Source organism: Gobius niger (assembly GCF_951799975.1).
Source record: "Gobius niger genome assembly, chromosome: 3".
Classification (NCBI taxonomy): Eukaryota; Metazoa; Chordata; class Actinopteri; order Gobiiformes; family Gobiidae; genus Gobius; species Gobius niger.
Window position 1 is genome coordinate 16,660,222 of NC_136854.1, and position 26,547 is coordinate 16,686,768.

General features: G+C 43.1%; 1 protein-coding gene across 2 annotated transcripts in view; it reads right to left on the minus strand.

Annotated features, from left to right (window-relative positions):
• Nucleotides 1-14,830, minus strand: part of fhip1aa (FHF complex subunit HOOK interacting protein 1Aa) — a 30,725-nt gene extending 15,895 nt beyond the window's left edge. The window contains exons 1-3 of one of the 2 annotated variants that reach the window (XM_079552695.1): nucleotides 14,576-14,830; nucleotides 4,749-4,807; nucleotides 1,286-1,483 (exon numbers count right to left, since the gene is read on the minus strand). In XM_079552695.1, coding sequence (XP_079408821.1) covers nucleotides 1,286-1,390 — 105 coding nt within the window. In that variant the 5' untranslated portion in view covers nucleotides 1,391-1,483; nucleotides 4,749-4,807; nucleotides 14,576-14,830. Of the gene's footprint in view, nucleotides 1-1,285; nucleotides 1,484-4,748; nucleotides 4,808-12,127; nucleotides 12,142-14,575 lie in introns of those variants that run through there. The other variant, XM_079552696.1, reaches the window with a different exon arrangement.
• Between the last annotated feature and the right edge of the window lie 11,717 nt (nucleotides 14,831-26,547).

A 26,547-nucleotide genomic window follows, 5' to 3' on the forward strand; every position in this document is an offset into this window, starting at 1 on the left:
GATAAGATACATGGACTTAAAACTAATCTATAAATAAACCACAGGGAGAGTGTCCCAACGTGATCCTCACATTTCAAGGTTTTCCGACCTGAAACCAAAGTCAAGCGGACTCTTATCAAAAGGTTATCTAAGTAAGATACAAGACTCTCCAGAGTTAAATGGACTAACAACTACAACTAATAAGGGAAAAGGTTGGTGCGAGCACACTCTGAAAACTATTTTAGAAAGCAGCAATATCACACCGTGGCGGTGCTGTGCAGATATTGTGTCGTAACGGAGAAAAAAAGGAATCGCAAATTAAAGCAACAATATATATAGTATTACAAATATTTGAATGTGTCATGGCGGGTGCAGCATGAGTGCTATAGCGTTTGATCTGTGAGCATAAGTGTATTACATTTAAATTTAATGGATAATAATAATAATTGAAAATCACAGACTTTTTCTATATCGTGCAGTAATACCACTCTGTGGAATATTGCAGGTTAATTTGCTATTGCTATACAAGAGCGACGTAACTACTTTAAACTTAACAAGACCACTTTTTCAGTAGGTTATCAAAATAAAGTATTCAGAAGATTGACTAGTGTGTTTAAACCTTATGTTTGGCTCCCTACAATCCAGTAATGTTTTATTTCCATGCATTTACTGAGTGAACTGCTATTACTTTCAATAAAGAACAGAACTGCTCTAGAAGCACCATTATAGCATAAACTAACTAAAACAAAAATAATATTGTTCTGACTTTGTACTGAAGCTCTTGCTAAAATCCTTCACTCGTGGCACAGGCTACATCGCCTCAGAGGATTTAAGCTTCATTTAACGGATCTCAGTGAAGCGTCAATTCCAACAAGTTCCTCACAGTGCCACGCTTTAATCTAGACATCACACAGCGGGCACTTCACTTACTTACCACGCTTCTCTTCCTCTCCCAGCAGGCCCTGTTTGTATCTGAGTCAATACAGCCTGTTCATGTCAGAGCGGGACAAGCCCAGCAGGCTGCCAGCTGACACAGGGCTGGACAGGGGAACACATGCTGCCCCAACATAGAGCCCATAGTCTGAGACAGAGCAAGACTACTGCCAAGACAGGCGGGAGCTGAAAGGACTTTCCTCCCCAACATCAGAGAAACTTAAAAATGGCTCTTTGATGTTCAAAAATGTACTTGTATGTCTTTACTGTCAAAAATAAAGCACATCCCAGAACAATCACACCATCGATTTAGCGTAAAACTCAAATTTGAACCGTTGAAAAGGCTATAGTGTGATAGTAAAAGTAGGTTTACCTGGGCCCAGTGGTTCTTGAATACAATCATGCACGTCTCGGGGTCCACTCCCTGCAGGACCACCGACGGCCCGTCTCGGTTTCCACTGGCAACCATGGAGGCCATGTCCCTGCCCTGATCACACAGGCTTACACCATGTTACAGTCAGGGGGGGCACCTCTCACTGCTGCCAAATCATTCCTGGACCATATCTGAAGGCTGCGAAGAGAGAAAGGGCAAAGTAAGGCAAGAGAGGATGACTGATGCTACAACTTATCCGATTTTTTCCCTATATTATTACTATGCTTGGAAGTGTAAAAGAATGAACTGTGTCTTGCTCATGGCCCCGATACACACTACTTTTATCTTTATTCAACCTCTTAACCACATTACCCAAATCAAAAAGCTTCTTGAAAAAAAAAAAGGTCAAAATAGTGACGAAAATGAGAATGAAAACCCGAACAAAAAGTGACAAAACATGACTAAAAAGTGATGAAAAACAAAAAAAGAGCGTCAAGAACGTGCTGGAAAAGCAACAATAACACGATGAAAAAGTGACAAAAACATGACAAATAAGCTACGATGAAAAAGCAACACAAAAATCACAAAAAACTACTCAAAATGTGTAAAAGTTGAGTTCAATTCCAGTCTTGTTTTGGCTCTAATTTAACATTTTTATCAGGTCTTGTCATGACACAATTTACAGAAAAAAAAGCAAATGCTTGATTTTTGCTTAAATGTTGAGATGGCTGAGTAAAATGTCACAGTAATATTGTTTTTGCAATATTAAGACATGTGTTGGATGTATCACAATTCTTTCTCATTGTGTGCAGCAGCAACAGTACACATATTTAAACTGGTTGTAAGAAATTTGTGGCAGAAATAAATCTTCTCTAAGTCTAAAAATTGACAAGGTGATTATTCACGAAACAGCGATGACACAGAAGCACTAGTGGCCCATCCATGTGCATGAACACACTGCAGCTATGAAAGGCATGCAGTGTAGAGAACAATAACAATGTCAGATGACTTCACTCTGGCCTGGCGACTGGCCCGCTGCGCTCAGGACATGGGGCCGGGCTGTCAAAAAAAAAAAAGCCCTCCTCAAATACCTCAGAGTCCAAAGAGGATTCCATCGCCCCCGTCGGACTTGATTCTCATTATCAGAACATTTTTCAACAGAACAAGAAGAACGGCAAATGCGTGACAACTTCTTCACCCAAGTGTGGGAAATCTGCAGAACGACTGTACAGACTGGGTTGTCTGGATCAAAACGTAACGTAGTGTGGAAGGTTTTTTTTTCCGGGTTTTTTTACCGCATGGAAATGTGGAAGATTTATGTTCCATAAAAAGCATTCATGTTCTCCCTGAAAAGGAAATTACTGGAAACATCTATTCACGCTAACCACAAAGAAAGACGGTAACATTAGTCAATTTTCATTTGACAGTGAATTATTAGGATGTGCGAATAGTAGAAAGGAAGTAAAAATGGAGGCTTATGTTTGTTTTGCCATTATTGTGCCTTATTGTATATTTTCTCACCAATAAAGAGTCAGATATTCATCATGAGTTGTCTGCACCCAATAGTAAACTACTGTACATATACAAATTAAAGGCACTATACCTGTTTTTCTGTCTACAAACAATACAAGAGGGAGCCATTTAATAAAATTGTTAGTTTTGAACCAAACTCATTTCTAACATCTCGATTCTGAACAAGGATGAGTTTATAAACAATTCATCTCATTTGCATTTTTATTGCGATATTACACACCACGATTTTGTTCATGTCAGCAATAGATGTGAATGGAGCGGCGAGATATGGCGGTGACGTGCGCTTCCACCGCCTGCTTTTGTTTACTTCTCAGTTAAGGTGCGCAGTAGATCGTGGATGTTCAGTGAAAATATCAGTGTTTATAATGCAGCCACCGTGAAGGACTATTGCTTTTTTTCTCCGTTAGCTTTGCGTTAGCCGCTGCGCTAATCACTCCATTCAGAGTCCCGGGCCGAGCTGCTGCACGCTCCTCCTGCACCGATCACAGAAGCTCCTGTCATGTCTCTGCCTCCACAGAGATGGAAGTGAGCCATGTGCTGCTTGTAAAGAGCAAAGAGTCGTTTGCAGCTCAGTCGGGACCTTTGGCTTATGTTTGTGAATGTTTTGGAAAAAGATAAGAACTTATCTCACAAGCACTAAAACACGATTAAGAGCAAATAGCAAGAAATGATTTAGGCTATATCTCAGTATAACCTTATTGTAAAATATATAAATGACCATGTGGGCTATTTTGAATTATATCTTAAATGATTGTAAAGGACTAAATCGTGATTGTAAGTTGGCCTAATTCATCTTGTGCATAATAAGTCAGTTGTAAATATTTCCTGATCAATGACACAATAACATTGACCCAGTTGAGGCTATATTTTAGTTTTCGGTTATATTATTATAGCTAAATATAGCTTTCGAAATCGCAATATTGATTGAAAAAAAATGCTATATTGATTTTTGGCGAAGACGTTCAGCCCTAGTTTAAAGGAACATTGCTTAAGAGTTAGAGGCACATCATTTTACACAATTATGAGAGTTTACAATATACTGGACGAGGACAAAAAAGGTGTTCTACTACTAGAAAGAAATCAGATATAGGGCCTTTAAAGTTATCCAGAGTGTTGTTGATTTCTGGAGATTTTAATCTATTTTTTAATTCATGCAGTCCTTGTATTTGAAGAGTTTAGTGGCTGGGCTAGCGCATGTCTATGGTAACTAGTAGCCTACATTAAAAGCCTCTTCAAAATCATGGGGTCGTCCTCCAAACGTTGCCATATCTGATTTGTAGAAAGCTCCTTTGTGGATTCCACGTGTAGTAATGCCGGTCGCAGGTAAACAAACTACTGTAGATCTGGTAAGATAGCAGATCGCTCCGCCGCTGCGTAGCTTACAACCAGGAAGCTGATGCTGCTCAACTACAAGTTCTTTTAAATGCAATTTTCAAAATTTATTCAGTCAACACATTTTAAGTGATTTGCCTCAGCTGCACTGTCCTTGGGTCAGGCTGTTTTTAATGCAGGCTATGAGTTACCATAGACATGCACTAGCCTAGCACTAGCCTAGCATTAGCCTAGCACCACTAAACTCTTCAAATATAAGGACTGCATGAATAAAAAAAAACACTCTGGATAACTAGAAAATCAGGCCCCTCAAAAATCCTGAAATATCCCTTTAATGACACTTTCATACTTTTCACTGTACTTCTACCGTTTAAAGCAGTTTTACCTCGCTACTGTTAGACGCAGATAGACGTAGTTTACCAAAATCAATGACTTAGATTTCCCTTCTCCTGAGTTCACCCCATGAACTAATCACTTCTCTCTCTTCCTTTACATGCACCCCTCTCATGTGCTCCTGGAACACCCCCAGTAACCGCCATCTGCTTTCAGTTACTCGCAGGAATGCAAGAGCAGAGAAAATATGCATGCGGTTCCTTACCTTGGAGAGATCATCTCCGACCAAAACATATAGTGACAGAGGGAAACGCCATGCTGCTTCTGTCGGCGAAAACAGACAAAAGAAAGACAAAAAATAGTGTTAGAAATCAAGCAGGAAATGCATATTAAGATAAATGGCATGCTGGGAAATGACGGGACATGAGTCAGCTGTGAGATGCTGTGGAGGAGGCTACAGGGTGGGGCGATGATGACAGCTCAGGCCAAAATCATTCATGCTCTTTCTCTAGTAGATATCCGGAACTTTTATGCCATACACTGTGTCTTAGAAAGCAAGGAAGCAAAAAGAACTAATAAAAATCACAATAATCGAGACAACGTTGAAATTCAGTTGAAAATGGTCAAAACTCTTACATGCGTATCTGCTTTAGCCTATTTTTGTAATAGGCGTATGGTGCCAAGACACTTGTTTGTATAAGTACCACCACTTCACAAAGACTTTGTTTTCCTCACACTCATTTTGGCAATGAGCAAATTGAAGTGGGCGATGGAGGTTAGCGTGATAAAGCTGCAACTGCTCCTGAAATAGTTTTCATGTTGGAAAAGCTAGCAAGCCATGGTGTTGTGTAAACAGAGGGTGAGAGGCAGACAGATGGAGTGTTTCGTGTGTGGGCGACTACTGAGAGGAGTCAGCATACTTTCATTTTCACATTATTCATTCACATCAAACCAGTGGCCGATATGAAACGTTGAATCAACGGAATATACTGCAACACATTAGGGATGAATGATTGTGTGAAATTGTCCTGACATGTATTACAAATGAAGATCCTGCTCACAATGCTCATCCTAAACATTCTAAGCCAGGGTAGGGCAAATTATTTTGACAAGGGGTCATATGAGTAATGAGTTGAATTGAGTAAGAAGGCCGCACCAACGATAACTTGAACACATAGACATAGTATTAATAGACCGTTATTAGTCACTCTTCCCTGTTTGTCACAATGACTACGTTCGAGGGGGAAATCATGGTGGATATACAGACTCCTCCTGACCTGCTGTTACGGAGCATGTTCCTAAATAGGGCATCAGGCGGGATCTTCCCTGTAGACTCTGCCCTCGCGGGCACATAGTTCAGTCGTAGCCCCGCCCACGGCATTAGCTCTAATGCTAACGGCTTGTCAATAAAAGTCTGGACCTCATTAGTATATGAGATTTCCCAAAAAGTTTCTTATGGAAACCAGCCTGGTTTCTTTAATTGTAACTAACCCAGCATTATCACAGGAGGAATATCTAGCTGTAGAAAGTTAAAAAAAAAAAATTAGAAACCAGGCTTTAAAGTTGTTTTTAACGTGTTGAACGTGCAATGGTTTCCAAAGGGGGACTAGCAGATACATGGAGGTGGCAGCAATGCCCCCTAGTGTCGTCGTCACAAAGCAGAGCAGCCAGCAGCCCTTGGCTTCACAGTTAAAATGTCCCGGTTTCGATTCCCACCTGGACGGCGCCTTTCTGTGTGGAGTATGCATGTTCTCCCCGTGTCTGTGTAGGTTTCCTCCGGGAACTCCAGATTCCACTACCACTAAAGTGTTCAATAGGGTTAGGGTTAGGTGTTTCTGACCATAGCCGGAGATGGCCCTCGCTGGTTGCTCACTGCTCCTACAAGTTGCTCTGGCGGCATTGAGGATGGGTCAAATGCAGAGAACGAACTTCCTTACGGGGATTAATAAAGTATAACTTAAGTTAATGACCGAAAAGACAAGATCGCGAATACAAGCGACCGAAATGAGTTTCCTTCGCAGGGTGGCTGGGCGCACCCTTCGAGATAGGGTGAGAAGCTCAGTTACCCGGGGGGAACTCGGAGTAGAGTCGCTGCTCCTTCACGTCGAAAGGAGCCAGCTGAGGTGGCTAGGGCATCTGTGGGACTATGTCGCCTCGGGGTCCCCCCAGAACACTGGAGGAGGTGTGCGTGGATCGGGAAGTCTGGGCATCTCTGCTGAGAATGATGCCCCCGTGACCCGGCCCCGAACAAAGTGGAAGAAAATGGATGGATGGAAGGAACTTAACTTAACTTGTATCTGGAATTCTACAAAATAACATAACTGATTGTAAAGTTATCAAAGGCGGCAGATATTTTTCAGCTCTTTTTTTCCTTGACTTTGTTGTATATATTTCAATGTCACTTTTGAATGAAATAAATAAATAAAATGAAAAATATAGGGTCATTTGAGGGCACTCTGGCAGAATGTCATGGTGCCACTGGTACACCGCTACACAATTTGGCATGGAAAATCCTGACTAAATTATATAAATTATGGAAAGAGAGTTGAGGGCCGGACAAGATGACTCTGTTCTAAGCATTGAAATCTGACAGGACTGAAATAGGCCGTCCTAAACCTTCAAATTATGCTTGCGAGTCAGTTGGTTTTATACATTATAAGACCTAATGGAGACTATATTTGACTTCCTTAATAACTGCCTCCATTTCTGGTAGCACTGTATCTGCACTAGCTACGTGTAATGGGGTAAACAAAGCTAGGATTTAATTTAATATGTGAAAACACTACTCTGTGTTTTTGTGGCTTTGGTAGTTGTGCCTTGAAACGTGGCAGTGGATTTGGCAGTGCAAGTAGTAGCTGAGCTGACTCAGAAAACAATACTGTGCTATTTTCCCTTTTTTTATGAAGCAGGTTACGACTTCTAACAGCGTTAATCCCAAAAGCTCCAAAATACTCACGTAACTATTCCCAAGAAACACCACATCATGGCAGTGGTAAAGAGCTTATCATGGAAGTAGTGACCTAAATTACACTGTGATTTACAGAGCTGATGTCGACGCGGCTCCATACGCTGGAAATAACCGACAGTACAGTACAGTGAAGCCAGGAATAGTGCCCACACGTCACAACACAAGCTGCCAATAAACCTCCAAATGTATCGGAGAAACATTTGCTAAAGTTAGATGACTAATGTTCATGTCTCAGTCTTGACACAACTGAAGCGAGACACACCACAAAGAGGCACTCTGAACTATACTCTACTCGAGGCCAAATGAGTGTTGAAATGATCAGGCTTTACCAACACAGAAGAATACAGGTTTATGACACTCAGCAGGTGAGCTGTGTTTGAGCTTTTGGAAACAGACAGAAACACAAAACACTAAGTTTAACATGAGGGAACAGCACGACACAGTCAAAAGATCAATTAAGCCGATTTAGCAGAATTAACTAGGTCTATGGGCTACACTATTGATTCCTCTCCAAAATGTCAATACAACGCGCACTTGCTGCCTTGACTATATGGCTAGTATTTTTCACTGAAGCCACAAGCCCATTTGTGTTTGCACATGATCCTGTTCTGGTTTGATGCACGTTTCCCAGACTATTTGGACCTCCTGAGTGTTTCTTGAGAGTGAATTTCTCCATTGTGAGATCCGTGAGGTTTTATCTCATCGGATCTTAGTGCCCAAACTTTTTGCATCTGCAGCATGTCTCTTTTCACGAACCACATGGCTTTACCAAATAATGCATCGCCAAAACGTAAAACTACTGCAGTGAGGGGCTATATGAGGTTATCTCAAACACACATTCATCCTGGCCTGTTGCACATGTTTCTAGTGATGGGGAAAGCGCAGGAAAACTATGCAGACATGGGGAGAAAATGCAAACTCCACACAGAAAGGTCCTGTCCAGGTGGGAATCGAACCTGGGACTTTCTCGCTGTGAAGCAGTTGTGCCACCAATCAACAGCAGGGCACAATGCTTTTTATGCAAAGCGAAGCAATCAGAGGAAGAACATGGATTTAAAACCTCATATTTATGCAACTGCACTCAAAGCAAAGCAGCAACATATCCATGGAGACACAAGCCGGTGATGCCCCGCCCCACAAAAAGTTAGGAGTTAAGTCTGAGAAGAGGCGAGCCCGCTCACAGTAAAGACACATGCTTTTTGAGGTATTTTTCACCAATGCACATGTATCTGCTGATTTTTTTTATGGCTTCAAAGGTATTTACCAAAATGAAAAGCAAGCATCATCCAGTTTACTCCTGAGGTAAACACTGTGACACAATGAGAACGTGGGCGGGGCCTATTGTACACGGCAGTTTCAGAGGAGCAGCACACGGGAGAAGGAAACGCTGGCCTCTGGGACTCTTCCATTTGTTTTTCAGATCTAGTTTCTGGTTTTGTCGCCTCACTGTCGTCCCAGCAGGATCACAGGTGTGGTCTGGACACACCACTCAAAGTCATGTCACACACACCTAGTACACTAACATGGCTTTCTGTTACAAAAGGAGCTAAATCTCAGCCAAAGAGGGATTAATAAGGCACAATAGAAATGCAGTCGGGAAAGTGAAACTGGGTTAATGCTACCAATTACTGTAGAAGTTTAGAGAGAGGTGTTTATTGAAAAGGCAATCGAGCCTTGCCATTTTGGCTAATAATTAAACAGCTTTACCTGACTTTTTGTTGTTGTAAAGTACATTTATTTTTGCCACCACAGAGTATGTTGTAAACACAGCTAAACCAGATCTTCACCAAAATGTTTTTTCGAGTGGTGGAAGATAAAAATCTAAATGAGTTTAGTTATTTATCCCCTGCTTCCATTTTTCATCATTCAAAGCTCTACATGGGCGTGAAATTTGCATTTAATTAATTTGCGTGAACAATTCGGGTGTGTGGCAGAGATTGTAAGCCAAAACTAAACACTTCACATTCTGAACAGGAAAAATCAGGCTCTAAGAAAGCTCTTACATTAGACTCATAATTCTAATGGTTTATATTATATTGCACCATAAAAGCTTGAGTAACTGTCACAAGAACAACATTATGACGTGCAAACATTCACAATTAATGACCAAATGTCAGCCACTGGCAATGTTCACCTCTCAACAAGCCCAGTAATGCACACATGACCAAAAATGACTATTCATGAGTGATTCTAACCCTCAGAGTGTGGTATAATGTGTCCAGTCCAAGCCTCCACGACACACAGACATACATACTATAGACATCTGAGTCAGGGCCAGACGGTGCAGAGAATGATGCTAACTAGCTTAGCAGATTATGTAAGAGGATCATGTTTCTCTGGTTTGCATGTCTGCAGATTTTCACTGTCCCACGAAGAATCAGTGCTGTAGGCTCTTTCATTCACCTCTAAACTGGTTTCCTCCCAGGCCTATGAATCAAACACAGTACATGTCCAAACATTTAAACTGCACCTACAGCTTAAGGTAGAGAGACGATCAATAACGTCTTCACAACACCATGCTAGCGTAGGCAAACACAGACGTACAAAGCAGCGTTCAGATCTTTTGTTGACTTCAAAGCATCCAGCCCCTATCAGGAAAAGGGTTTACAACAGTGAGACGTCAAACATTTCCCCCCGATAGTTTCCTGACACTGTTTGAAGGTGATTATTCTTAGGAGAACTTCACACAAGAAGTTAACAGTTAAATGTGTTTAGTTTTCAAACCTGCCATTCCTTTGCTGGAGTTGAGGGCCAATCACGTGGGATATTGCTACAATTTTGCTTATTTTTATTGGGCTATTCAACAATCGTAAAGTTTAATCTTTCTATTGTCTATTAGTCATCATTGCAATATTGGCTAAAATTAGTCACGTGCACTCCCACGCAGTTGACTTTCTCCTCACACACAGTAAATGAGCAAATCCTCGGTCTATCCCGTCACAAATTTAAGCAAATATCACATTTCGACCCTAATATGTGAGACCTTTCCAGCAAGTTCTTGAAAAGCGTCACGTGAAGCGGCCTTTAGGGTCTGAAGTTCTGTCAGACATCATGACCTCAGTGTCTGCGCATTGCATCCTGCCTCCGCTCACTGTTGCCCCGGGGCCAATTGCTGCTGTATTGTGTTGGAGCTGTACAATATGGGCCAGTGACATCACCACTTTTCTTCAGGACCGTGCCTCTCTCTGCGCCACAATAGGCCTCAGTCAAAGATAAGAGGGCGTTTAGCCTGGGTATATCCTATCTCTGTACACGCTACTTCCTCTGCAGCTCTTTTGCATCACGTCACACAGCTGATAACAGATGTTTGCATGTGCATGAGGTATGAAGATGACTATCGGAGACACTCGATGATGCCACAAGGGCACTGAGACACCACACAAGAAAGCTACACGGTTATCCCTGCTCAAATAAGTGATGAAAATGTATAGCAGAACTCAAAATTGCTGACTGACAATCTGATGAATGTCTCTTAAGGGTCTAAAAGAAATCTTAAATCTACAATGGAACCCTGTTTAATGGTTCTAATTCAGCAGATGCTAGGGCTGCAAGATTTATCGATATCGAGTCGCAATCAAGGTTTGGACGACTGCAATAACCTCAAGAGGCTGAGGTTGATTTTTTTTCTTCTTCTGTCTCATTTCTCGCATTTGAGTGATAGATGTTCATCGATCACAATTGTGGAGCCTTGCGTTCTCAGGTTCAGCCGCAACAGATAGATGTTTGTCTGAGTTTCCATAAAGCGTTTTAAAGTGTTTAGATAGACGCTCTGTGATTCGAACCCGGACTCATTTTAGTCACGTGGCTGTCCCCCAGTGGTACTCTGAGTGTCGGGGAGACTCCTCCAGACGAGGGCGCTGTTCGCGTTAAACCAAATATTTTTGAAAGTGGATTATTGCGTATTGTTCTAATGTGGGACAATATGTTGTTTGACTAAAGTCTAAAAGGAACATCACTTTCTTCACTCATCATTTTAGCAGTTTATGCATTTAAATATAGAAAATATAAAAATCGCAAATTGAATCGAATCGCAATATTTGTTGCAATAAGCTTTTTTGTCAAAATCATGCAGCCCTCGCATATGTACGAAAAGGTATAGCTCTAAGAACCACTGATTCAACAATACAGTACTGTTGTGATGTCAAATATACATTATTTTTATCCTGTAACTTTCTGCAGGACCTGGGTATTAAAAGTTGCAGATTATGTATTTTTGGCTCCAGTTTTCAATAGTCCATCAAATAGTCTTGAGGTATGTTAGCTACAAAATACATTCTCAGTACCTGGTAGTGAATGCATTGATTGGGTCAATGCTGATGTATGGCAGACTCCGATCATCTGTTTAGCCATCGTCTCTGCTTCACTAGCTACAAGGAAATGATATAGCCTACTGTTATAATGATCCGTTTTAACAAATACCTCATACTTTCATTCCATTGTCATGGATTCTTTAAAAAAAAAGCGGTTTAACCAGATTTAGTTACACCCTCCATTCTTCTCTCAACTAAAGTGAACTGTTAGCTGTAGGATATGCTAAGCTTTCTAGAGTTTCCTGAATGGTTAGGGTAATAATGCAGATTATTACTGTGCGTATTAGATGAGCGTTGATGCTTTGTGTGTCTGGAGGTCAGCATGAGGCCATGTGCAGGACAGAAGGGGCCGCTAATCCTACTCACGCGACAGCTGAGTGGACAGCACTGGGACAGAAGGAACAGGCTGGGAACGAAACACTAAAAAACACCTGCAAAAGCCACTAATACACCTGTTTCAATGTTTCACAGTGGATTATAGCTGGACCTCCAGTGCACACAGACAGCAAAAAAATGAAACTTTGTAAAATGTTAGCTACCAACAAACATGGACATTATGAAAACTGAAAATAATGACGATGCGAACATCCAAAATTGCATCTATTGCCATTCAGAGTTGATCTACTTAGTATAAAACATTTTGCGATATGATACAACCCTTTTTTGTTGCTCAACAGACAAATAAGAGACTTGTGACCTGTACCTACACGTAATAACATTAGCATTATTCACAGTCCTGCATGGTAAACATTCCACATGTGAATATAAGCTGCTGTTTAGACTCTAGCTATACAGCCATCCACAGACTTGACCAATTAACTATGCATTCTTCTCATTCCAGGAAAGCATAAAGCCAATCTCATGGCATTGTTTGGCGTGGAAGCTTAAGCTGAAACATGAGCATTCAGTGGACACAAACTACATTGCTTTAACTACTTAGATTTCGGTGCATTGTAACAAAATGATACCTAAGAGATACATGTGTTTAAAATCTCTTTTCAACAGCAATCTCAAAATGTAAAAAAAAATTCTCAATGTAGTTTTAGGCTGATAGGTAAGTTTTGTGTTTTATAACAGAGCAGTATAGCTATGTCACACGAACAGACTGATAATTAATATAAATCCAATTTGATGGCTGAAATTAGGTTAGGTTACAGTTTGTGCTGAGACGCTACCTGTAGCTTTAGCGTCTGTGCAACATTCCACAAACCCACAAGAGTGGTAACGTAGGGCAAGGCCTCTGCATATGAAGGAAACAGTTCAAAACACACAGAAATAGTGGCTTTCAAACATTTCACACCAAGTAAAAAGTAATTCGATCACCGGATCTACACCAGGTCTAAACTAGGGCGAAACCAGCTCGAAATAGGACCAACCCTTGACTAGTGCTGTTCTATATGAGGGCAAACCCAAAGGAGCCCAAGAAGATTCATAAAATGTAAGTTTAACAAAGATCTGACTAGTTTAAGACACACTTCCCTTAGCAACACAGGTATTAGACCCTGTGGGGGGTGAAAGATGAATTCCTTTAGCTCCATAACAATGACCTGTTGTGATCTGCGTTCCGTCCATTGCAAGCCACACCTAACGACTGTGTGTGCATTAGCTGATTGTGAGTACATTGATTGTGCGTGCTGAAAGAGGGCACCTGCGCAGGAGCGACACCAGAGGACCCACCATGAAACTTTGATGCTGTTTGTTGGTAACTTTACACCTGCTCCTCCGGCGAGGGCACGCAGAGGTTCAGAGGCTGGTCAGACCAAGCCTAGATCATGTAAATCAGGTCAGGCGTCTTCTTAAGGCTGTCTGTCTTTAAAAAAAAGCAATGATGAATGTTTGGATCACTGCAAAACCATAACATCGGCTGGCACAATTTCAGCAATACTACTCTGCCATTCACCTGAAAGAGTTTTGGGCCTTTTTGGACAGTGAGCTATACTTTAACATAACAAAAGAGGCAGAGAGCGACTTCAATGACACTTGTGATACTTCACCACAATTAAAGAAAAATATTTGTTTTTCCTTTTCATACTGTATTATATTTTACCTAAAGACTAGTACCAAAAGATAACTCATTGAAACTCTTTCTCTAGAAAAATCTTATCTCAGAATTATATAACTTTATAGTAAAGTCTCTCCACTTCTTTTGGGGAAAATATTCACAATCAAGTAGATTATTGGATGGAGCAAACTTACACTGTGAGGCAAACTTTATAGCTAAACTAAAATAGTATTTTAACGGCCTGTCATTATCGCCATATGTTTCTGAGATTTTACACAGATGATTGAAGAAGACCATAAACCAATAAAACCTCTTGGCACTCCCTTAAACTCTCTTATAGTGAGCTGGAGGCACTGCAGGTTAGTGCAAGAAAAAAACATGTTTTTTTCATGTGAGCTGGAGTCGATTTGAGTGGCATGATTCCAGAGGGTGGGTCTAGAATCCAGTGGACACAAAAGTAAGGCTAAGAAGTGGGAACGTCAAGTCACAGTCCACTGTTAGCTTTAGCACGTTCATTTATAGCCCGAGTGTTGTTGTTTTGCTTCTGACCGGGCAGTAAACCATTTAGTGCTCCTCTCCCTTTGACACAGCAGCCAGACCACCCCACCTTCCCCTTCCTCCCACCCGCACATGTCAATCAACTATCTGTCATAACAACAACAATGCGTAACACATGCGCGCAGGAAAAGCACTGTCACGGTAGAGTATCAACTTTTACGATGATTAAAGTGAAACAAACAGACGGACAGTACAAAAGAAAAGCATCGTGTCGCGTTTTGGGGAGTTTTCTTTGCGTGCGTGCGCCTTCCTACCTTGACTCAAGTACAGTCAGCTCGAGAAGAAGCGCGCAGCAGTTTGGAGCGACCGCCTTGGGGTTCCTCGACACGCACACGCGCGCGCACACACACACACACACACACAAAATAAACTTAAATCCGAGTGAGAGTTGGCGTTGTCCTGGATGTACGGTCCGTTTGGTTAATGTACAGAAAGATTTGTCAGGTAACCAAGCGACTTAACCTGGTCCGAGGCGCACGTATGGTGAAGGCGCACCGATCCGCAGTAGCAAGCTCCGCCCACTGAGGAGCAGGGGCGGGCCCGCGGTGGAGGGACGTGTGCCCTGTGTGCGCTTCTCATTTTCCGAAGGGTTTGTTTGGTATCCAACACAGACCAACCGCACCACAGCACCTCTTCTGCGCGGAATCCTTTGCAATTGGGGGTGAAACGCGAGAAGAATAAGATCATTTACGCACACATGCAATAACTTCTTCTGGCTACTTCTTCGCGGGTGTGCTAAAAATTAATATGATGTAAAATAAACAGAATTTTAGATGTTGGTGCCATCTGCTGGGCAAATTGTGACACTACCACAAAATATGTAGCGTATTATCCGCGGTGGGGTGGTAGGCTACTCAAGCACATGTACTTAGGTAACTTTTCGAAGTAATTGCATTTTGCAAGTCGTTTTTTTCATGCAGTAGCCTACGTTTTATTTCTACTTGAGTAATACTAAAATGAACATCTGTACTCTTGAGTAAAATGGCAAATCATTTTGACACGTTAAAAAGGTGTGGGCCTATTTATAGTTGTGTTTACTTAATTCTTTATACTCATTTATTTTTAAAGGTTTCTATGGGATATTCCGTTGACAATATTACAATTGTCACATTATTTCATGTTTTGTTCCTCATCATTCATGTCACTACTGAAACATAAATCTGCCTTTTCACGCCTTTTTACTCTTACTTGAGTAAATACTTGGGCCACTACTTTTTCCTTCTACTTGAGGAAAATGATTTAAAAGTAGCGTTGCTCTTACGTACCAAATATTTTGGCTATCAGTGTTAATTTCATCGACTAAAATATTTAGTCTTAATTTTAGTCAAAGTGATATTTTTGACGACTAAAATGGGACTAAAACTAAATTAAAAGTTTTTCATGAGACTAAAACTATGACTAAAATGTCCAGATATTTTAGTCGACTAAAATAAGACTAAATAAAAATGAAAGGGAGAGACTAAAATCATCCAAACTTCTATTGACCGTCTGAAAGAGCCTCAGATCATTTAAATCCTCTGCCAAAGGATCAGCTCTGAGCTTTGTTCATGTGGAGCAGCTCCATGAAGCAGAGGAACAAGATTAAATATGATTATAATGAATATTATAAATGCAAAGTCGACTAAATTCGTCTTAAATTTGGTCGACTAAATTTACTTGCAATTTTAGTCGACTAAAACTAGATTAAAATTGAAGATGTTTTTTTGACTAAAGCTAGACTAAAATCGAATTACATTTTTGTCAAAAGACTAAAACTAAATTAAAATATGTTGTCAAAATTAACACTGGCTACTATACTGCGTATAATTAATAAAATGTGTTTTTGTTTTTCTTTTAAATTGTTTATTGAATGGCTCATTAGTCCTAAAACTAATTTGTAACTTTCTTGAAGGAGATGAGTTCATGAACACGACTTTCAAAGAAAAAAGATGACTACTTTATATTAGTGTTGCCCCCTCGAAATCACCAGGGAGAATCAGTTGGCTTTTCAAAGTTTATTTTGAGCTCAAATATTTACAGAAAAGAAAAGGTAAACATAGGTCCCCTGTGAATAAAGGATAAAATAGTTTAGCGTACTATGGATTAAGTTAAAATGGACAAACAGATAAAACGACACTTACACGTCCCAGATGTCACAAGGCTTAGGCCACGGCCCGACTACTGCGCCACAGCTTCTGCCCTGAGGCTGTGGGCCTAGCTCTTTTAAACTAGCATAGACAGGTCACGTGATGGACGCGCTTCCGGTTTCAATTAATAAAAGACAGTGTTTAATTTAGCAAAAAGATTAATAAATACTGTTATTTACAGTGAACCATTTACCAACAATAAGAAAGCGCTTAAATACTTTGTCGAAAATGGGCTGACAACACCCTCCCCCACTAAAAATAATGTTAAACCAACATTCCCTTAATCCTACTGGGGGGTCTTACTTGACTTAAACCATAAACTGTAGTAAATAAACAATTTGAACCACAACAATACTTCACAAAAGAGTCCAGGCTAAATGAATAGTGTCCGTTATCCAAGAGTCCTTTGGCACGGCGGTACGCGCAGGTTTAAAAGGTCCATTTCCGTATTTGGGTAGATAGTCCGTTGAAGCATTGGTGGGCCCCAGAATCTTCAGAATTGACTCAAGGAAAATACCTTCTACCCAAGATTTTGTAGCAGCATAGCAAACCAACTAAACAAATGGCCTGTACTACTTAAATAATTAAAGTACATTTACTACTATTGCACATATCCCTATTGCACACAAGCCACATACTTTAAAGTGCAAAGTGCAAAGTGCAACTCAATTAGCAGGTACATAAAGTGCATGTTACTACTGCATTACGACTGGGAATTAAAAAGGATATAGGTTGGCCGAGGTGCTGAAGAAGCCGTCTCGGACCCTCGCTGGTTTGGACACACCGACAGGACAGGTCTGCACTTCCAGGACCGTGGGCTCACCGAGCTGGTCGTAGGTGTACAAGCGCCTGGGCCGTCTGGTCCTGACAGGTCTTGCAGGTCGCTCCGAGGAGTCAGAGGAGGATGCCTCTCGCTCAGATGAATCCGCTTCCTGTACTGGCTCTGGCTCCGGCTCAGGGTCAACCTCTGGGATCAGGATCACCACTTCAGCTCTCTCCTCAGCAGGTACAGCTCCCTGTTCCGGCTGTCTTGGAGTGGGGACTCTTGGTTGGAACTCTCTGGCAGTTGGATTGAGCGGCTGAAGAGCGGGTTGGGGTGGCAGGACGAGATGGTAGTCTTCCTCACTAGAGCTCTCTGTACCTGCAGGCTGGATGTTGCACTTAACACTTGTCCCTCTTCCTGGCGACGTTCTGGTTCTCCTGCTTCTCCTTTTAGGGTTGGCGACGACAGGCGCTGGTTCAACCAGGTAAGGACAAGGTAAGAGCAAGTTTCTGTGCAGCACACGTCTTCTCCCTACAGCATTCAGAGGCTCAACCACATAGACAGGGCTTCCAGGGCCTTTGTTCTCCCTCACCACATGGACAGTGTCCTCCCAGTGACTGCGGAGCTTCCCCGGACCACCTCGAGGCGTGAGATTCCTCACCAATACATGGTCACCCGGGTTCAGCGTGGAGCTCCAGGCGCGCTGATTGTAATAATCTTGGCCCTTTTTTGCAGACTTCCTCATGTTCGTCAGGGCAATGGCATAGGCTTCCTGCATTGCCTCTCTCCACTTCTCCGCATAGCCAGCAGGGGTCTGTTTCTCTGCGTCACCGAGCTTCTTGGGAAACAAGAGGTCAACTGGGAGGGTTGGTTCACGTCCAAAAAGCAAGAAGAAAGGGGAGTACCCTGTCGCCTCGTGGATGGTGGAGTTGTAGGCATGAACTACTTTGTTGAGGTGCTCCTTCCATCTGGCCTTTTGTGTCTCCTCCAGTGTCCGCAGCATACTCAACAGAGTCCTGTTAAAACGTTCGGCAGGGTTAGCTTGGGGGTGGTAAGGTGTAGTGCGAGAGTGTTGAATACCACCATATTCCTGGAGCTTCCGAAACAGCTGGTTCTCAAACTCTCTCCCTTGGTCGTGGTGGATCCTGGATGGAAACCCAAAGCGTGGGATAAATTCGTCAAACAGCTTTCTGGCAGCAGTTTTCCCGGCCTTGTCTTTGGTTGCGTAGGCCTGAGCGTATTTAGTGAAATGGTCCACTAGAACCAGGATATACTCTTCCCCTCCGTTGCTTTTCTCCAGATGTAAAAAGTCTATTGAGACCATCTCGAATGGTGCAGAAGTTTCAATGCTTTGAAGTGGTGTCCTTGTGACTCTGTTGGGCCTTTTGTTTTTGATGCAGCTGCAGACACGTGTAACGTAGTGCTCCATCTCCTGCCTCATTTTTGGCCAAAAGAAGCGCTCTCGGGCCAGGGCCACCATCCGGTCAGCACCCAAGTGTCCCATCTCCTCATGGAGGTACTTGTACACCAGGGGCTTCAAGGGCTCTGGCACCACCAGTTGCAGCCTGTTGTTGGTCTTCCTCCACAGGAGTCCATCTTCACCCAGCTGCAGCTTTGGCCATTCTCTCAGGAGAACCCGGACTTGCTCACTCTCTGCAGCTTTGTCTCTGTACTTCAGGTAAGTGTTTTCTCTTTTCAGGTTGGAGACCCTCTGGATGGCTGGATCTGCATTCTGCTGGGCCTGGATGTCTTGGATGGAGAAGGGCTGAAGGGGTGGTACAGCACTGCCATCTGGTGGTAGGACATCCACATTACAGGTGACAGCAGAAATCCAGTTGATCTCACCTGTTTGGCTGCTTTTGACTGCTTTACAGATGCTGTCCATGACCTCCGGCTCACACTCTTCCGTGCACTCCTGCAAGATGGTTTTGATGGGCTTAGGTCTGCGAGAGAGAAAGTCAGCATCTGTGTTAGCTGTTCCAGGTCTGTACTTTAGTGTGAATCTATAGTCTGCCAGCTCTGCAACCCAGCGGTGACCCGTGGCGTTGAGTTTTGCCGACTTGGTAACGTAAGTGAGTGGGTTATTGTCACTGTAGACTGTGAAGTGTGGCGCGTGGAACAGGTAGTCACGGAAACGCTCTGTGATGGCCCATTTCAGTGCGAGGAATTCCAGTTTTCCTGAGTGCAGCTTGTAGTTCTTCTCTGCAGGCGTCAGGGTTCTGGATCCGTAGCCAATCACTCTCAGTGCGCCATCTTGTCGCTGGTACAGCACAGCACCGAGCCCTTGCTCTGAGGCGTCAACATGGAGAATGAAAGGCTGCTCGAGGTCTGGATATGCCATAACAGGTGGATTTGTAAGTTGGTTCACAAGCGTCTCTAAAACTGCTCTGTGTATTTCTGTCCACTGAACCGGAGAGGAGGGTGGGAGCTGAGCACCTGAATGTTTTGTCCCCTTTTTGTGGCAGTGTTTTGGCTCACCTTTGGGCTTTGCCAGCAGCTCATACAGTGGCTTTGCAGTCCTGGAGAAGTCCTGGATGTAAGCTCTGTAGTAGCTCAAGAATCCCAGGAGCTTCCTCACCTCTCTCACTGTAGCTGGGGTCTGGTACGTGAGCGCCTTTACTGCCTCCACCTCTCTTGGGTTCATCCTGTATCCTTCTGCAGAGATCACACGACCAACATACGTTACTTGTGGCTTAAACAACTCACATTTTTCGGCTCTCAGCTTCATCCCACAGGCTCTCTGTCGCCGCAGGACTTGTCTGACGTTTTCCACATGTTGGTCAAATGTGCGGCTGAAAACAAGGACATCATCCAGATAGGGCACACAGACTTCATCCCTCAGATCTCCCAGGCATCCCTCCATGTGGCGTTGAAAAGCAGCCGGGGCATTTGAGAGGCCAAATGGGATCCTGGTCCACTCATAGAGTCCCCATGGTGTAATAAAGGCTGTGTATGGTCTGCTCTTCTCGCTCATGAAGCCTTGGTGGTATGCTTTGCCCTGGTCCAGGACGGTGAACCAGGAGTTTCCACCCAGGTTTTCCAGGATTTCTTGGATCCTGGGGATGGGATGACGGTCTGGCCAGGTCTTCTCATTCAGCAGCCTGTAATCAATGCATAACCGGAGAGTGCCGTCCTTTTTCCTGACGCAGACTACCGGTGAAGAGTAAGAGGAATAGGACTTTTGAACCCAACCTCTACTCAATAAATCCTGAATGTGAGCCTTGACTTCCTGATACAGGTGTCGGGGTATGGCATTGTATGTTCTCTGGACAGGAACAGAGTCTTTCAAATTAATGTCCATTTGCAAACCAGTGACACAACCAGCATCCCACTCATCTCTGGCAAACACGTCACCCTCCTCCACCAGCATCTGACGAACTCTGTGCTGCTGCTCTGCCGAGAGGTGACTCAGGTCTACAGGCGGGACCCAGGGCTCCCTCTGTGGTGCTTGACTGGGCTGCTCCGGTGAGGATGTGGCACTGCCCTCTGGTGACTTGGGCTCTAGTGGATAAACAGCATCAACACTATGTAACCAGCCAAGCGTTGTGCGGCCACAAAGTGTAATATCACAGTCCGTTGTGTTTTCAACAGTTACCTTAATCCTTGTATTCTCTTGATGTTGAATGAGCTGTTCTCTTACTTTGAGTCCTGTGGGCCACGGTGTCTCCGGGTTAGGCTCCAACACGACGTGAGTTCCACAGAGCAAACCTTGCTGTAGATAGTTGCATTGCACTTGGATGGCGTTCCTCTTTGGGACAGTAACTGGCATTCTTCCCAGACGAGCAATGTGGGGGTTGTTTTCAGGTGACGGCTTCTGTAAAACAGTTAGAACAGCCCTCGCAGTTTCCTGACCCACATCAAGTGCTGAACAAAATCTCCTTACCATGTGACCAGAAGGAAAACAGCTTCCAAGACCCTCATTTGCCAAAGCCAGCTCCTCAATTACATTAAATCCAATAATAGGACGTTCCAGATCTGTAGAGGCGACTAAGATAGGAACAACTACTGGTTCATCACTCATCCCAGCAACAGCATCTTGTGACAGTGCAAACTTCACTTCAATCCAGCCCTGGTATGGAATCTTTGTCCCATTTGCTGCGGACAGATCCAGCCCTCCTTCTTCCAGTAACTCTTCCACAGGCCTCACAGTAACATGGGGTAAATGTCTCTGCTTCCACTCATCCCCAATAATGGACACTTGTGAGCCAGTGTCCCACAGCACTTTGGTGTCAACATTGTTCATTGTGGCTCGAACAAGGCACCTCCTCCCCACCAGCTTAGCAGTTTGATGTTGTTTACCAGTGAGGGGCGCTGTGGTGCAGAATATGTCTGTGTTCTTACCAAGATGTACGCTGGTTTCGATCTTGTTGGTGGAGGCTGTGGTGTTCCTAGGCGCTCTGCGGCAACCAATGGCCCAGTGGTCTATGCTCCCACACTTGTAGCAGTGGTCGCATTTCCCCCCTGGATTGGTCCGCTGGCACTGGTGACACTGCCGGTTGGGGCGTGTCCTTGGTGGTGGTCTGTTGTAGCTGTGGCTGGCTTGTCCCCATGGTGGTGGTTGTCCGGGTGCCTGGTGCAGGCTTGACAGCTGAGTGGTGAGATTCTGAATGGCTTCACAGATTGCTTTGTTCCCCTGGTCTACTTTCTCCATCAATGCGTCACGTTTTTCAAACTTTTGCTTTTTATGACTGGTAGAGTTACTGTCATAACTGCTGCTCTCTGAATCAGTGAAATGTGGATCATTACTCACCGCTAACACCTTGGCTCTGGATTTGCTTGACAGCTTGCCCTTCCTCTCCATCTCCAGGTTGTAGGCGGCGGTCATTTTCTCCAGCAGAACTTCATCAGTTACTTTTGGATTTTGCAAATGTGGCTTTATGTCAATACGGATGGTGTCATCTTGGAGTCCGGTAAGTATGGTTTGCAAAAACTGATTTTGGATGAGCTCTGGGCTGTACTTCAAGCCAGTTTCTGCTCTCTCTGAAGCAAAGAGTATCTGTTGCCTCAAGTCCATAGCTCGAACTAAAAACTGGACTGGAGTCTCTCCGTGATCTTGTGCAGCACGAGTTAAGGAGTGGTACAGCTCATTAGCATCTTTTTCAACAAAATGAGTCCGCAATATTTGTTTCAGAGCTTTCAATGACAAATCATCTCTACTTTCCAGATAACTTCGCAGTTTTGTTCCTGGAATCATAGCTTGAAGGACTGCATCAATAATTTCGCATTCATCATATCCCTTCTTTAATGCTTTTGTAATTTGTCTTTCTAAACTTGCATATCCCAGCTTATCCGTTTGATTATGTTCACCAATTTGTCCATTAATTTTCAAGTCTTTTCTATACATTGGGTGAACAACAGTTTGAGTTCTTTCAGACAAAATATTAGCGGCAGTAAGCGTGGTGGCAGAGGTGCGTGGTCTTACCACAGGTTCAGTGTTGCTGGGCGCAGTACCGGCTGTGTCCGCCAGAGGGCGGCGTGGCGACGTGGGACCAGACGTAGACAGCGTTTTTCTCAGTTCATCAATTCTGTCATTTATTTTCAATAACAATGACATTCCTCCATCTTCAAGCGACGTGACATCCTCACACTCCAAATGCTGCAGAATTAGCCTTCTCACTTTGCGAGGTGAGTTTTTTTCTTCATCTTCAACATCGATTTCAAGTGTAGTGCATATTTTAAGAAGTTCCGAAGCAGGTAAGGCAATTAGCTTTTCCTCGATTTCTTCCAGCATATTTTCCCATTCAGACACTTGTTCGTTAAAGTCTGGCATGATTGGAAAGTCTTTTACCTTGGCTTTGATCGTGACTTGCGGTGGGTTGTGTAGTCTTCCTTGACCTCGCTTCCGTTAGCATTAGCTCCGTGATAGCTTCGTGTTGGCGTCTCTCGTAGCGTATTCCACTCACGAATATAGTCCACACACGCGCTCCGGTAGCCACAATCCACGGTAGCGATCCAGGTCATCCACAAACTTAATCCGACCGGGCTGAAACACCAAGATTTTGTTGCCCCCTCGAAATCACCAGGGAGAATCAGTTGGCTTTTCAAAGTTTATTTTGAGCTCAAATATTTACAGAAAAGAAAAGGTAAACATAGGTCCCCTGTGAATAAAGGATAAAATAGTTTAGCGTACTATGGATTAAGTTAAAATGGACAAACAGATAAAACGACACTTACACGTCCCAGATGTCACAAGGCTTAGGCCACGGCCCGACTACTGCGCCACAGCTTCTGCCCTGAGGCTGTGGGCCTAGCTCTTTTAAACTAGCATAGACAGGTCACGTGATGGACGCGCTTCCGGTTTCAATTAATAAAAGACAGTGTTTAATTTAGCAAAAAGATTAATAAATACTGTTATTTACAGTGAACCATTTACCAACAATAAGAAAGCGCTTAAATACTTTGTCGAAAATGGGCTGACAACATTAGCCCTTAGAAAGAGGGCAACACAAAATGCAGGACCTTTAACCAGAGCCGGCGCGTGTGCGTAAAGGGTTAACGTGCGGCGCACATGCCTTCAGAGTTCGCGGTCACTCAGCTGCTGTTGTTCTGCTGACGGTCCAGACAGTGTTGGACAGTGCGCCACCTCCTCCCTCTCACCCATCCAAATACCACAGGGCAAAAGTAGAGCCAACTGTGGGCGACGCAGGCAGAACGAACCTGCACTTTATCCTCCGTTTCTGATGGATTTGTTTTTTTTTTCCTTTTTGGGGGTGAGATAGCCACTTTTGGGTAACAGCACTATGATGTCTGAACTCCCACGTGAAGAGGAGAACGAGATGCGCAGAAATGCAGGTGACATCCGGGACACTGGTTAGACTCCACACTGGCATTGACGCTGGTATTTGAAAGTTTGTCATTTAATCCATAGAATCCTCCACTATGAATCGGTGCTTTGTAAAAATAAAAACATGGTCACGCTACAGGCAGTGGATATGCGGGGGTCATGCAAAAATAGGTGAACACACCAACAGAGGGCAGCTTCGTTGTCCACTTTAGAACAGAACAGAAAACATGAACTGCAGCAAATGCATTACAAAACAATAGCGTTGACACTTTTGTTAACCTTTTTGGATAAATGATGATAGCAGCCTTATGTCCAAAAGTGGCAATTTGAATGGAGAGATGGAGGGGGGGACTTGAATTTGTTTTGATTCAGCCAACTGTGTGATTCTCCATTTACAAATCCTTTCTCTTCATCCCTGCAATCTTTCTTTGTAACGTAGACCTGCCTAACTTTCCTGTAACAACCACCGCGACTGCCACAGCATCCCAATTCAAACATGGTCTTCAAATGAAATCAGGCTTATGCTATGACCTGTTTGTTCAGCATGTGCAACCCTAACATCCTGACATGACTTTTCCATTTTGCCAAACCCTGTTATCGAGAGTAAAACACCCTCTCCAGTCCTCACCCACACCAGCTGTTTGTCTCTGTGTGAGGACTCACTTAGAACATGAACCTTTAGATCAAATCGGCCTATTTAGGGATTGCTATTTTCCAGAAAGAGTTCCTGTGTACTTTCTGTGCCTTCTATTCCCCCCTTTGTCCATTTTCATCCATTCAGGCGATATGTTATTTAAAGAAACGTATCTAAAACATTGTGCTTCTGTCCATGGTGTCTTAATCTTCAAAATACAGAGTTAATGTTCTTTTGAGTTTGAGCATTCCTGTTTTTTCTGGCACTGAATTTGGATGTCTCCCTCTCTTGACTTAAACTACAATTTCTGCTCATTAAAAAGTTGACCGGTTGCACTTACATTTATCGCACTGTAAAAATAATGGCAATAGGATAGAGATATTACGGTAACTAGGGACAACAATTAAGAAGAAGATGTTTCCATATTATTACTATGAAATAACCACGTCTTGTATGGTTGGGATTTATTTATGCGTGAATTAAAGTGGTATGGTTTATAAAGTAGCCTATAAGAATCCTAATTGTTACTGTATAGGCATCTTAATTAGTTAAACAAACATAAAAAACAGAGGCAAACTTGTCGCTTCTATTATCCATGTGTCCAGAATGAATGGCTCTCTGTGTATGGATTGTTCTGTGGCGGTGGCTGCTGTTCTCCACCTGCTGTGCCCGCTGCTGAGTAATGCCCATGTGTTCAGTGACTGCGTGTCTGTGAGGGAAACCAGCTGACCTCTGCACATCTCCTGTTTGTTGTGTCTTTTCACGGCCACCGGCTGAACTAAAAGAAGCAGTGACTTTTTGAACAAAGGTTATATTTGTAGGCTATTTCTGGAAAAAAAGAAAGAAGTCATTTCATAATCAGTGTTGATTTTAGCTTTACATAAACAAGTTATTACAGCATGTGTAGATGTCATTCTGAACTGTAAGGTGTGTTTTGTACCACATATATGTGGAGGGGTGAGTTAAATTGAACAGAATGTTATTCCCTATGTGGGTTACCGAGCACATAAAGTTTTAGCCATGTGGAACGACATCCCCTGTGAATGGCAATAACATGCTTCTGAACTGAAGCCTAGCTTTTACCATTCATCTTTGTATGAGAGAAAAATTACAATATTTCATAACTGTCTTAAATATTGCGATAAGGATACCAAAACAAGGCTAAACGAGAACTAAATGTTTTAGGGAAAAAGCTGAACTTAAAGGAACAGGACACCGTTTTTCCATACTGAGATATGTTCTTACCTGAGCTTAGACGAGTTGATACGTACCTGTCTGGTCTTTGTGCGTGACCGTGGAAGAGTGTGGTCGCTTCCAACTTCACCCCCGTTTGGAGCTATAAGAATACATGGGAGAGGCCAAATGCTAACAACATCTTTGGTCGATTTGCATGACTGAGGGCACACATAAAGACCAGACAGGTACGTACCAACTCATCTAAGCTCAAGCAAGAACATATCTCAGTATGGAAAAATGGTGACCTGTTCCTTTAAAGGGATAGGCCACCGTTTTTACAAACTGAGATATGTTCTTACCTTAGCTTTGACGAGTTCTTTAAGGCCCTGTCTGATCTTCACCCGTGCCTTCAGTCACGTAAACACAGCGCAGACGGCGTTAGCATTTAGCCTCGAAATCCGCGCAGTAATCTTCACTTCACTGTGCGGATGCCAAACTACTCCTGGTATTATTACGCCTTACAATATAGTTCCCCCTTTTATCCACTTAGAAAATCCACATTGTTTATTTTTGTGTAATTATACTTTGTAGTATAACACTTCACGTAACCATATTTAAATAGGGAAAACGTGGAAGAGCTTGGTAGCTTCTATCTTGTCCTGTTTTGGAGCTATAGTGGAGAGGGGGAGAGGCTAAATGCTAACGCCGTCTGCGCTGTGTTTACGTGATTGAAGGCACGGGGG